Source organism: Gobio gobio (genome assembly GCF_949357685.1).
Source record: "Gobio gobio genome assembly, chromosome: 25".
NCBI lineage: Eukaryota > Metazoa > Chordata > Actinopteri > Cypriniformes > Gobionidae > Gobio > Gobio gobio.
Window position 1 is genome coordinate 4,422,543 of NC_137121.1, and position 12,115 is coordinate 4,434,657.

The window sequence follows — 12,115 nt, forward strand, 5'->3', positions numbered from 1 at the left end:
GATAAATCTAAATCCAGATTTGTATATAATTTTTGAGAGCCTGACTACAAAAACAAAAGTCTCACCATTAAAAGCCACACAATTATGATGTTATGAAGCCTATATGACAGACTTGCACTGAACTGATTCCAATCATATACATTATTTATCGGCTTTAATATATCGGGCCGATAACATTAAAAATGGACATATATCAGGCCGATTACATTAAAAATGGACATATATCAGGCCGATTACATTAAAAATGGACATATATCGGCTGATAATATTAAAAATTGACATATATCAGACCGATTACATTAAAAATGGACATATATTGGGCCAATAACTTTAAAAATATACACGTGTCAGGCCGATAACATTAAAAATGGACATGTATCAGTCCGATAACATTAAAAATGGACATGTATCAGGCCGATAACATTAAAAATGGACATGTATCAGGCCGATAACATTAAAAATGCACATATATCAGGCCGATAACATTAAAAATTGACATATATCAGGCCGATAGCATGAAAAAAATTGACATATATCAGGCCGATAACATTAAAAATTGACAAATATTGGGCCGATAACTTTAAAAATAGACACGTGTCAGGCCGATAATATTAAAAAATTGACATATATCAGGCCGATAACATTAAAAATTGACAAATATTGGGCCGATAACTTTAAAAATAGACACGTGTCAGGCCGATAATATTAAAAATTGACATATATCAGGCCGATAACATTAAAAATGGACATGTATCAGGCCGATAACATTAAAAATGCACATATATCAGGCCGATAACATTAAAAATGGACATATATCAGGCCGATAACATTAAAAATTGACAAATATTGGGCCGATAACTTTAAAAATAGACACGTGTCAGGCCGATAATATTAAAAATTGACATATATCAGGCCGATAACATTAAAAATGGACATGTATCAGGCCGATAACATTAAAAATGGACATGTATCAGGCCGATAACATTAAAAATGCACATATATCAGGCCGATAACATTAAAAATGGACATATATCAGGCCGATATCATTAAAAATAGACATATGTCAGGCCGATAACATTAAAAATGGACATATATCAGGCCGATAACATTAAAAATGGACATATATCAGGGCGATAACATTAAAAATGGACATATATCAGGCCGATATCATTAAAAATAGACATATGTCAGGCCGATAACATTAAAAATGGACATATATCAGGCCGATAACATTAAAAATGGACATGTATCAGGCCGATAACATTAAAAATGGACACATATCAGGCCGATAACATTAAAAATGGACACATATCAGGCCGATAACATTAAAAATGCACATATATCAGGCCGATAACATTAAAAATGGACATATATCAGGCCGATAACATTAAAAATGCACATATATCAGGCCGATAACATTAAAAATGGACATGTATCAGGCCGATAACATTAAAAATGGACACATATCAGGCCGATAACATTAAAAATGGACATATATCAGGCCGATAACATTAAAAATGCACATATATCGGGCCGATAACATTAAAAATGCACATATATCAGGCCGATAACATTAAAAATGGACATGTATCAGGCCGATAACATTAAAAATGCACATATATCAGGCCGATAACATTAAAAATGGACATGTATCAGGCCGATAACATTAAAAATGGACATGTATAAGGCCAATAACATTAAAAATTCACATGTATCAGGTCGATAACATTAAAAATGGACATGTATCAGGCCGATAACATTAAAAATGGACATGTATCAGGCCGATAACATTAAAAATTCACATGTATCAGGCCGATAGCATTAAAAATGCACATATATCAGGCCGATAACTTTAAAAATAGACATATGTCAGGCCGATAACATTAAAAATGGACATATATCAGGCCGATATCATTAAAAATAGACATATGTCAGGCCGATAACATTAAAAATGGACATATATCAGGCCAATAACATTAAAAATAGACATATATCAGGCCGATAACATTAAAAATGGACATGTATCAGGCCGATAACATTAAAAATGGACATGTATCAGGCCGATAACATTAAAAATGGACATGTATCAGGCCGATATCATTAAAAATGGACATGTATCCCATACTGAGGAGGTTTACAGAAGAACTCAACGAACAGCAGGAGCTGCTCAAAGATGGCGGGATACATCACCTGGAGATTCTCCGAAGCCACACAAATTGCCTGGAACAATGACACAATCTCATTCAGACACTCTCAAATCACAACCAACTGATCTAGTTGATATAATAGGCGCGTGAGCCATACAAATCCACCATTTTCAGGCAAGTTTGTTTGGTTGGGGCGAAAAATAAAGATGGGACTGACTTGTCTAGCCATACAACAACTAATTAGTGCTCAACTAACTATTCCCTTAATGTAGATTCTGGATGTGCTGTACCTTCTGCAGGACATCGAGGGCGGTCAGGACCGCTTCCTGCAGGCTGGTGAGCACCGCCTCCGTGTAGGACGGCAAGATGAACGGCGAGGAGTCAGAACTTATGGGGACCGACACAGCTCCATACAGAATCACCCCCAGCTTCTTGAGATCCTCCATGCTGAAGCCTCCTGCGATGTGCTGGTACAACGCTGGGAAAATCTGTATTAGCGCCGTCAGGAAAGGCTGGCTGGGTACGAACACTACTTTATCTGGTCCACCACTAGGGGGTCGCGTGCACTCGGTTCCGACCCGGTACCAAGTGTTCCACGCTGACCACCAAAGAGCCGAGTCGTCCAACTCCTCCCCGGGTGGCGGAAGCAAAGGTTGGACACCGTATCGCTGGGCTAGTCGCTCTGCAAGTGAATCGGATCGGATTAGGGGTCTTCCTGGCCCAGAACCTTGAAGAGACTCCATGAGGACAGGAGGAACATCCATAGCTGCGAGAGCATCGGGTTTATCCGTGTCTTTAATGGGCGTGACTAGCTGGAGGATCTCCTGGAAGCTCTTGAGGGCGGCGAGGGAAACTTCATTGTTCTTGCTGAGGGCAGCGGACTGGATGTGGTCCAAAAGAACTTCCCAAGCCTTGAAAAAGTCACCTGCAAGAAAGGGAGAATCTGAGATCTGACTTTTAATCAGGATACATTTGAAAACGGCGTTTTTTTGTTTCAAAAAGCTTTTTGTCCACACTAGCATTTTCCAGAAGTTTCTCGTCCACAACTCAGCCCCTGTTACGGTGCGTTCACACCGGACGCAATTCGCGCGAGTGATTTACATGTTAAGTCAATGCAGAGACGCGAAATGGCATTCTGCGGCGCGATTCGCGCGATTGAGGCGGCGCGAAGTATAAGTAATGTATAACAAGCTATAGCCTACATGAAATAAAGCAAACAATTCAGTCAAACATTCAAAGTCAGTGCTAGTAGGCTAACGTTACAACTGCAACCTACAGTTATAGCCTAAAAATATAAAGTAATGAAACTTCTCTTTGCCCTCAGCCTAAACGATTTGCCAGGGAACAAATTATAGATCCATGAGAGCAAAGATCGGCCGTTACAAGACGAATTATAGCTCGAGACACCACAGAGACATCAGAGCCAGCGGCAGACGGCAGAAGGACTGGCCGAGGAAAGGTTGCCCTCGCCGGGGTTAATGAGCGCTGAGCACCGCTGATCCACTGGAGCTCACAACTCCCAAAACGCCAGATAAAATGTTCAAATAGGCGCTCTTTATATAAATAAACCACAGATTTGAGCTTTAAACAACTACATTATCGACTGAAAAAGTCTAAAACTACGTTTTGTCACACATTAACAGTAGATTTTAACAAAAAAAAGACATGTAAACACAGCCCATGTCAGCCATTTCTCAACGAGACGAGCCGCTGGCAGAAGCCCCGCCCATCACGCGAATTCACGTCTGTTGTGAAGTGAATGTCACGCGCGAATTTCACGCGCGATTGAAGCGAGTAAACTCAAAATGTTCAAGCGTCCACCTTCGCGCGAATCGCATCCGGTGTGAACGCCACATTAGGCTGGTATTAAGATGTGGATCACAAGTGGACGAAGGAGACACATGTTTACACCTGGTGTTTAAATCCATCTCTGTTGTCCACTTTCAATCACTTCTGTCCTGATTTCTTCGAGGGGAGTGTCTATGGGCGGGTAATTGTTGGGGCTTTTTCAGATCTTTCCATCTAATGGATGAAATAAGCGCACGCAATTTACATATGAACACGCCCCGGAGACGACGGAAAAACATGGAGAGCATCGGCCACAAGACCAGCCGAACGCTGTGAGTGTGTGTTAGAAATCAGGAATGGAGAGGGAACATTGTGCTTGGGACGTTTTTCATCTTCAAACCAAACTTGGGTCTTCAGCCGCGTTAAATCCCGTGTTAAGTCTTCAGTTTAATTTCTTTCTGGCTAGCGCGCATCCCATAATGTTCACGCGTTAGGTCAGTAGGCGGAGAGTAGGGCGTCTTTTAGTGGCTGTTCGAGTGTATTTGACCACTCTACGAAAGCCTCTGGAAGTGGCGGAAAGTGGACAAGCTCAAAACATTTTAGACCCGTTACACCTGTATTTAGTGTCGTCCACTTCTGATCTGATCAACCAAAATACTTCTTAATACCAGGTCTAAACAGGGCCATCTATCAGTACAATATGCATCAAATACCTCCTTTTTCACAGTCCAAACTACAACTTGGGTCTTCAATATCTCAGTTTTTGTAGGACAAAAAAAAAAAGTAATCTGAGTGTGGACGGAAGGCCAAAATGAGGATAAATAGCTGTGTTTACAAATATATCCGTATTAGTGTAGAAGTAGCCTTTGAGAACCACATCTTTCAATCAGGGTTCCCACTCTTTTTCAGCGAGCATTTTCCAGGACTTTTCCAGGATATATTACATTTTACTACAGTGAGAATAAAAGACAAGGATCACTCCTAAAGTAATATATTGCTCTCTAAGTCTTTAAAAGGCGCACAGTTTATTGCCATGACTTAACTATAAAATCAGTTTTTAATATGAGCTCTTAATCATACATTATGACTAAGGAAGCTTGTTTCCGCCACAGAATAATAAAAAAAAGGGTAATTGCGACTTATCTTGCTATTCTGAATTTTTTTTTTTTGCAATTGTGATTTTCCCTCAAACTTTTGGACTTTATGTCAATTCTGAGAAAAGTAATGATTGCAAGATATAAACTCGAAATTGCGAGAACAAATATCTCAAAATAATTCTGAGTGAGATCCCACCCCTATGGGCGTTGGTTATGGGGTTGAAAACTGGCTTCTTTAGTCTATAGCCTCTGGCCAAAAATCCTCAGATGACACAAAATGACGATATTTCGTCATCAGAGGATTTTTTCCAGAAATAAAATGCATAATTCTCTCGTCTCAGGGGGATATGAGGGGGGAAAGTACCATAATTCCAATATACTACCGGGTTTCTACTGATACAAAGCTTAATGCTAAATCACTGAAGTTACCCTTTAACTTTTTTAAAAATAATTTTCCAGGACAACAACAAGTTTTTCCAGGACATTTTACATTTTCTCTAACTTTCCATGTGTTTTCCAGGACTGGAAAATGCATCATACATTTTCCAGGTTTTCAAGGATTTCCAGGACCAGTGGGAACCCTGTTCAATGCTTACCCAGCTGCTGGAGCAGATATCTCCTGGTGTTGAAGATCCGAGCTACGCCCGCCAGCGTCAGAACCCATGTCTCCGCCCACTGCTTCTCTGCAGTGTCGCGCGAGTGGTGGATGAGGATGTTCCCACCTCCAGATTCGATCTTCTCCTTGTCCGCCGTGGTGGAGGACTTCCTCACACAGTCCAGCAGATGAAAGAGAACCTGCGGAGCAACGTTACAGAGGTGTTAGGCAACGATCACAATGCAATTGGGTTAAAGGATTAGTTCACTTTTAAATAAACTTTTGCTGATCATTTACTCTCCCCCATGTCATCCAAGATGTCCATGTCTTTCTTTCTGCAGTCGAAAAGAAATCAAGGTTTTGGATGAAAACAGTCCAGGGTTTTTCTCCATATAATGGACTTCAATGGGCTCCAAACGGTTCAAGGTCCAAATGAGAGTTTCAGTGCAGCTTCAAAGGGCTTTAAACGACACCAGATGATGAATAAGGGTCTTATCTAGAGAAACCATCAGTTTCTGAGAGAAACCCAGCAGTATTTATGCTATTATTTTACCTCTTAACAGACGAACGTGATCATCTCTGAGCTCAGCCATAACTTCCGCTAAGTGAGGTCAAATACGAGTGTGGTCATAGATATATACGTAGATGCCTCATTAGCGACCGCACGGATCAGTAGAATGAGGCATCTACTATCGATATATCTATGACCACGCTCGTATTTTGACCTCACTTAGCGGAAGTTATGGCTGAGCTCAGAGATGATCACGTTCGTCTGATAAGAGGTAAAATAATAGCATAAATACTGCTGGGTTTCTCTCAGAAACTGATGGTTTCTCTAGATAAGACCCTTATTCATCATCTGGTGTCGTTTAAAGCCCTTTGAAGCTGCACTGAAACTCTCATTTGGACCTTGAACCGTTTGGAGCCCATTGAAGTCCATTATATGGAGGAAAACCCTGGACTGTTTTCATCCAAAACCTTAATTTCTTTTCGACTGCAGAAAGAAAGACATGGACATCTTGGATGACATGAGGGTGAGTAAATGATCAGCAAATGTTTATTTAAAAGTGAACTAATCCTTTAATTTGGTCACTGGTCGAATCTGATCCAGTACCTTCCAAACCACAATGTTCCAGGTCGGTGGTTGCAGCAGCGTTCCATGAGCAGCAATGGTGGAGAACATTGTTTGGCCGGCGCTTTTCCTCACAGCCGGCCGTGGGTCCACACACAACTCGCCCAGTTTGGCATACAGGCACAACCACAGGCAGTCAAAGGGCGGTGCAGGGTGGAAGGGTCGGTTCAGAAGTTCACCTTTATCTTGGGCCTGTTTCAAGAGAACTGCTTCCTCCTTTTCCAGCTCCTCTGTAATGGCTTCTCCCCTTTGGAAGAAGTAGTCGGAGATGTTCCACTGCAGTGGACAAAGGGGAGATTTTTAGTCACTTTACTCAAAGGAACTTTTTTTTTGTTGAGTTTTTACTAGCAGAACTCCTCACCAGCAGGCCGATAGACGTCAGGCTGATGTTCAGCTCCTGGTTCTGGAGCCCAAAGCTGCCGGCTACATCCACCACAATTTGGAGGCACATGCAAGGCATTGTGGGTAGGAAGTCGGTCACCACCAACTGCAGGCACTGGAACGCTGTTCGTATGAGGGATTCACTGTGGAAGGAAATGTGTACAAATGAGACTCTCCAAGATCAACACTTTAAAGCAGATCATCTCTAAATCTGTATATTTCTATATATATATATATACACACACACATACACATTTATAAATGTGAAATGATTTATGCAAAATAAATAAATATAATTGAAGACACAGATAAATATATGACAAAACAAATATAATTGAATGAATATAAATAAAATATAAATAAATCATAAATAAAAACAATTATTTACATTTACATTTAGTCATTTAGCAGACACTTTTATCCAAAGCGACTTACAAATGAGGGCAATAGAAGCAACTAGAGCAGTCAAGAGCAACAATATGCAAGTGCTGTAACAAGTCTCAGTTAATCTAGCACAGAACAGAATGTTTTTTTTTATTTTTATTTTTTTTATAAATAAATTAGACAGACAGACAATGAATAGAATGATAAGTGCTATTCTCGATCGGTCAGGTGTTGCTGGAAGAGATGTGTTTTTAGATGTTTTTTGAAAATGGCTACAGACTCGGCCGCACGAATTGAGATCGGCAGGTCATTCCACCAGGTGGGAACGGTCCAGGAAAAGGTCAGTGAGAGCGATTTCATGCCTCTCTGGTATGGCACCACAAGGCGTCGCTCACTGGCAGAACGTAAGCTCCTGGAGGGTGTGTAAGTCTGAACGAGCGAGTTTAGGTATATTGGTGCAGAGCCAGTGGATGTTTTGAAGGCGAGCACCAGTGCCTTGAATTTAATGCGAGCGGCTATTGGCAGCCAGTGCAGACTGATGAGGAGAGGCGTGACGTGTGCTCTCTTCGGCTCACTGAAGACCAACCTCGCCGCTGCATTCTGGATCAGTTGCAAGGGTTTGATAGTGCATGCCGGAAGGCCCGCTAGAAGAGCATTACAGTAGTCCAGTCTGGAGAGAACAAGAGCTTGTACAAGTAGTTGTGTGGCATGATCTGATAGGAAGGGTCTAATCTTCCTAATGTTGAATAGTGCAAATCTGCAGGACCGGGTTGTTGCAGTAATGTGGGCAGTGAATTTTAGCTGATCATCGATCACAACCCCAAGGTTCCTGGCTGTCCTGGACGGAGTTATGGTTGATGATCCTAGCTGAATGGAGAGATTGTGAAGCAGTGCTGGTTTGGCTGAGGCCACAAGTAGTTCTGTCTTTGCAAGGTTGAGTTGCAGCTGATGTTCCTTCATCCAGGCTGAAATGTCTGTTAGGCAGGCAGCGATACGAACACCAACCGATGGATCATCAGGTTGAAATGAGAAGTAGAGTTGAGTGTCGTCTGCATAGCAGTGATAGGAAAAGCCATGTTTCTGAATGACCGATCCCAGTGATGACATGTAGATGGAGAAGAGAAGTGGTCCAAGCACTGAGCCCTGGGGAACGCCAGTGGCTAGATGATGTGACTTAGACACTTCACCTCTCCATGACACCCTGAAGGGTGTGAATTATATACATAATAAATAAAATCTATTTAAATACATATAAACAGTTTAGTTTTGAAGTTGTCTTGGTCAGTTTGGCTTATTTATATTTTATATTTATTTATTTATTTATCATATACCGGTATGCATAATTTATTTACATTTATTTTATTTATTACTTATTTATTTATGTATTTTATTTATTTATAAATACTTTTTTGCTTTAAAGTCGTATTTGTCCAGTTGTTTTGCTTATATTTTATATTATATAATTATATATATATATATATAATATATATATATATATATATATATATATAATATATATATATATATATATATATATATATATATATATATATATATATATATATATATATATTATATATATATATATATATATAAGTGAAAACATTTAAATAAAGAAACTATAAATGCATAATAAATAAAGAAACTATAAATGCATAATAAATAAATATAATTTAAGCAAAACTTATAGATAAATATGACTAAAACAAAACAGTTAATATAAAACAAATGAATATATCTAAATAAATAAATTATATACATAATAAATATAATCTATTTAAATAAAGAAGTGATAAATGCATAATAAATAAATATAATTTAACAGTTAAGGGTAAAAAAAAAAAAAAAAAAGAATTCCCAAAAATTGAAACGGGAAAAAAACGAAGTAGCAAAAATTAAAATGGAAAAAACGGAATTTGGGAAAAAATAAAACGGATTTTATAGGGCGTTAGTTTTGGCAGTGTGTCTCACCCCTGGTCATTGCGGATCGCTCCGATGACCCCCAGTACCAGAGGCCATCCCGGTCCAAGACTGTCTCCCTGGTTCTGTAGGATCTGCAGGACACACTCCAGCTGCTTCTGCCGGATATCAGCGTGAAGGACGTTGGAGAGCTCCTTCAGCGGGTTCAGAAGCAGCAGCTGCAGCCGCTGAGGAGGACAGGGGATTGGTTAAGTGCTGTCCAATCAGGAACCAAACTCAAATCCCACTGGATTGCTACCTGGTTTTGGGACAGCGGTGGATCGTGTTTGTAGGAGAGTCCAGCTTTGATCAGGGAGGTAATGGCCTCTGCTCCCCACTCCCTCATTCGAGTGTTAGGATGCTGGCACACCTGACAAAACAATGGCATGTTAGGCTTCATCTTCTGATGCAACACATCATTTCGTTATTATTGTCTTTTGATTTTGTGGTGAAATATGACCCGGGCACATCGGGTGAGATTCACCCATTAAAGGATTAGTTCACTTTTAAATAAACTTTTGCTGATCATTTACTCTCCCCCATGTCATCCAAGATGTCCATGTCTTTCTTTCTGCAGTCGAAAAGAAATTAAGGTTTTGGATGAAAACAGTCCAGGGTTTTTCTCCATATAATGGACTTCAATGGGCTCCAAACGGTTCAAGGTCCAAATGACAGTTTCAGTGCAGCTTCAAAGGGCTTTAAACGACACCAGATGATGAATAAGGGTCTTATCTAGAGAAACCATCAGTTTCTGAGAGAAACCCAGCAGTGTTTATGCTATTATTTTACCTCTTAACAGATGAACGTGATCATCTCTGAGCTCAGCCATAACTTCCGCTAAGTGAGGTCAAATACAAGTGTGGTCATAGATATATACGTAGATGCCTCATTAGCGACCGCACGGATCAGTAGAATGAGGCATCTACTATCGATATATCTATGACCACGCTCGTATTTTGACCTCACTTAGCGGAAGTTATGGCTGAGCTCAGAGATGATCACGTTCGTCTGTTAAGAGGTAAAATAATAGCATAAATACTGCTGGGTTTCTCTCAGAAACTGATGGTTTCTCTAGATAAGACCCTTATTCATCATCTGGTGTCGTTTAAAGCCCTTTGAAGCTGCACTAAAACTGTCATTTGGACCTTGAACCGTTTGGAGCCCATTGAAGTCCATTATATGGAGAAAAACCCTGGACTGTTTTCATCCAAAACCTTGATTTCTTTTCGACGGCAGAAAGAAAGACATGGACATCTTGGATGACATGGGGGTGAGTAAATGATCAGGAAAAGTTTATTTAAAAGTGAACTAATCCTTTAATGAAATAAATAAAGACGAATCAAATGGAAGGACAAAATAACATCAACACAAGAGAAAAGCAAAGCAATAGATGTTGGTTATAAACAAAATTATAGTGCAAATAAAGCATTTAAACATCCATTTATTACACAAAATATAAATGGACTGATTTGCAAGATCACGAGAGAAGACATTTGTTGGATTTGTAGATCACAGATGTGATTGAATGCCAAGATCATTTTGAAAACAAAAACATCTGATTGACGCATCAACACAAACATGAAATGAAACAAAATGGAGGCCGATTCATTCCTGAAAACATCACAGAGAACATTTCAGACTTCAAAAGAAGAGAGTTCAGCACTTACCTTCTACAAAACAGACATGTCGCAAGAGACAGAGAAGGGGAAAGACGGAATAAGACAGCGTGAGGACATGAATGGTGCTTTAGTGTGTATATAACTACAGAAGAAGTGTGAGTAGAGCAGACAAAGACCGCAAGGACAGACCAGACCGACAAATATTAAATATCAATATTTCAGAAGAGGGCTCATCTCATTACTACACTTATTAACTGTGATTAGTTGTACTGATATTAGTAATGTTTGTTTCAGCAATATTAGGAGGATTTCAAGACCCTGAAACAATATCATTAGTGATTAGAGCCGAAGTACACAGGAAAAAAAAAAGCTAAATTGTGTAAATTATAAATAAAGTCAAATGGACAAAGACTTTAAAAACTGAACGGTATATAAATAAAATATATTTAAATAAAGAAACTATATATGCATAATAAATAAATATAAAATGTAAGCAAAACAAATGTGACTTCAAAACATTATTTATAAATAAATAATAAATACAATAAATGTAAATAAATTATATATACATAATAAATAAATATACTTAACAAATATGACTTTAAAGCAAAACATTATTTATAAATAAATAAAATAAATTATTTACATAATAAATATAATCCATTTAAATAAAGAAGTGATAAATGCATAATAAATAAATATATTTTAAGCCAAACGAATAGATAAAGATGACAAACAAAACAGTAAATATATATATATATACACAGAGGTGGGTAGTAACGAATTACATTTACTTTGTTACATTTACTTGAGTAAATATTTTGGGTAACTTGTACTTTTAGAGTAGATTTAAAGATGGGTACTTTTACTCTTACTCAAGTAAATTTCTTGTGAAAAAACTGTACTTTTACTTAGTTACATTCAGTGGCGTTCCTCCGTTACTGTCAAATGGTAATAATTATATTATATATATAAAAATAAGTTATGACTTTCGCAAGTCTCGCGAAACATTG

The 12,115-nt window shown here is 38.7% G+C and overlaps 1 protein-coding gene across 3 annotated transcripts in view; it reads right to left on the bottom strand.

The window, feature by feature from the left end:
- mon2 (MON2 homolog, regulator of endosome-to-Golgi trafficking) overlaps window positions 1–12,115 on the bottom strand; it is an 84,800-nt gene that overhangs the window by 27,562 nt on the left and 45,123 nt on the right. For all 3 annotated transcript variants that reach the window (XM_079810182.1, XM_079810181.1, XM_079810180.1), the window contains exons 21-26: window positions 9,743–9,853; window positions 9,496–9,671; window positions 7,121–7,283; window positions 6,742–7,035; window positions 5,629–5,827; window positions 2,438–3,072 (exon numbers count right to left, since the gene is read on the bottom strand). In XM_079810182.1, the coding sequence (XP_079666308.1) occupies window positions 2,438–3,072; window positions 5,629–5,827; window positions 6,742–7,035; window positions 7,121–7,283; window positions 9,496–9,671; window positions 9,743–9,853 (1,578 nt within the window). The remainder of the gene's footprint in view (window positions 1–2,437; window positions 3,073–5,628; window positions 5,828–6,741; window positions 7,036–7,120; window positions 7,284–9,495; window positions 9,672–9,742; window positions 9,854–12,115) is intronic.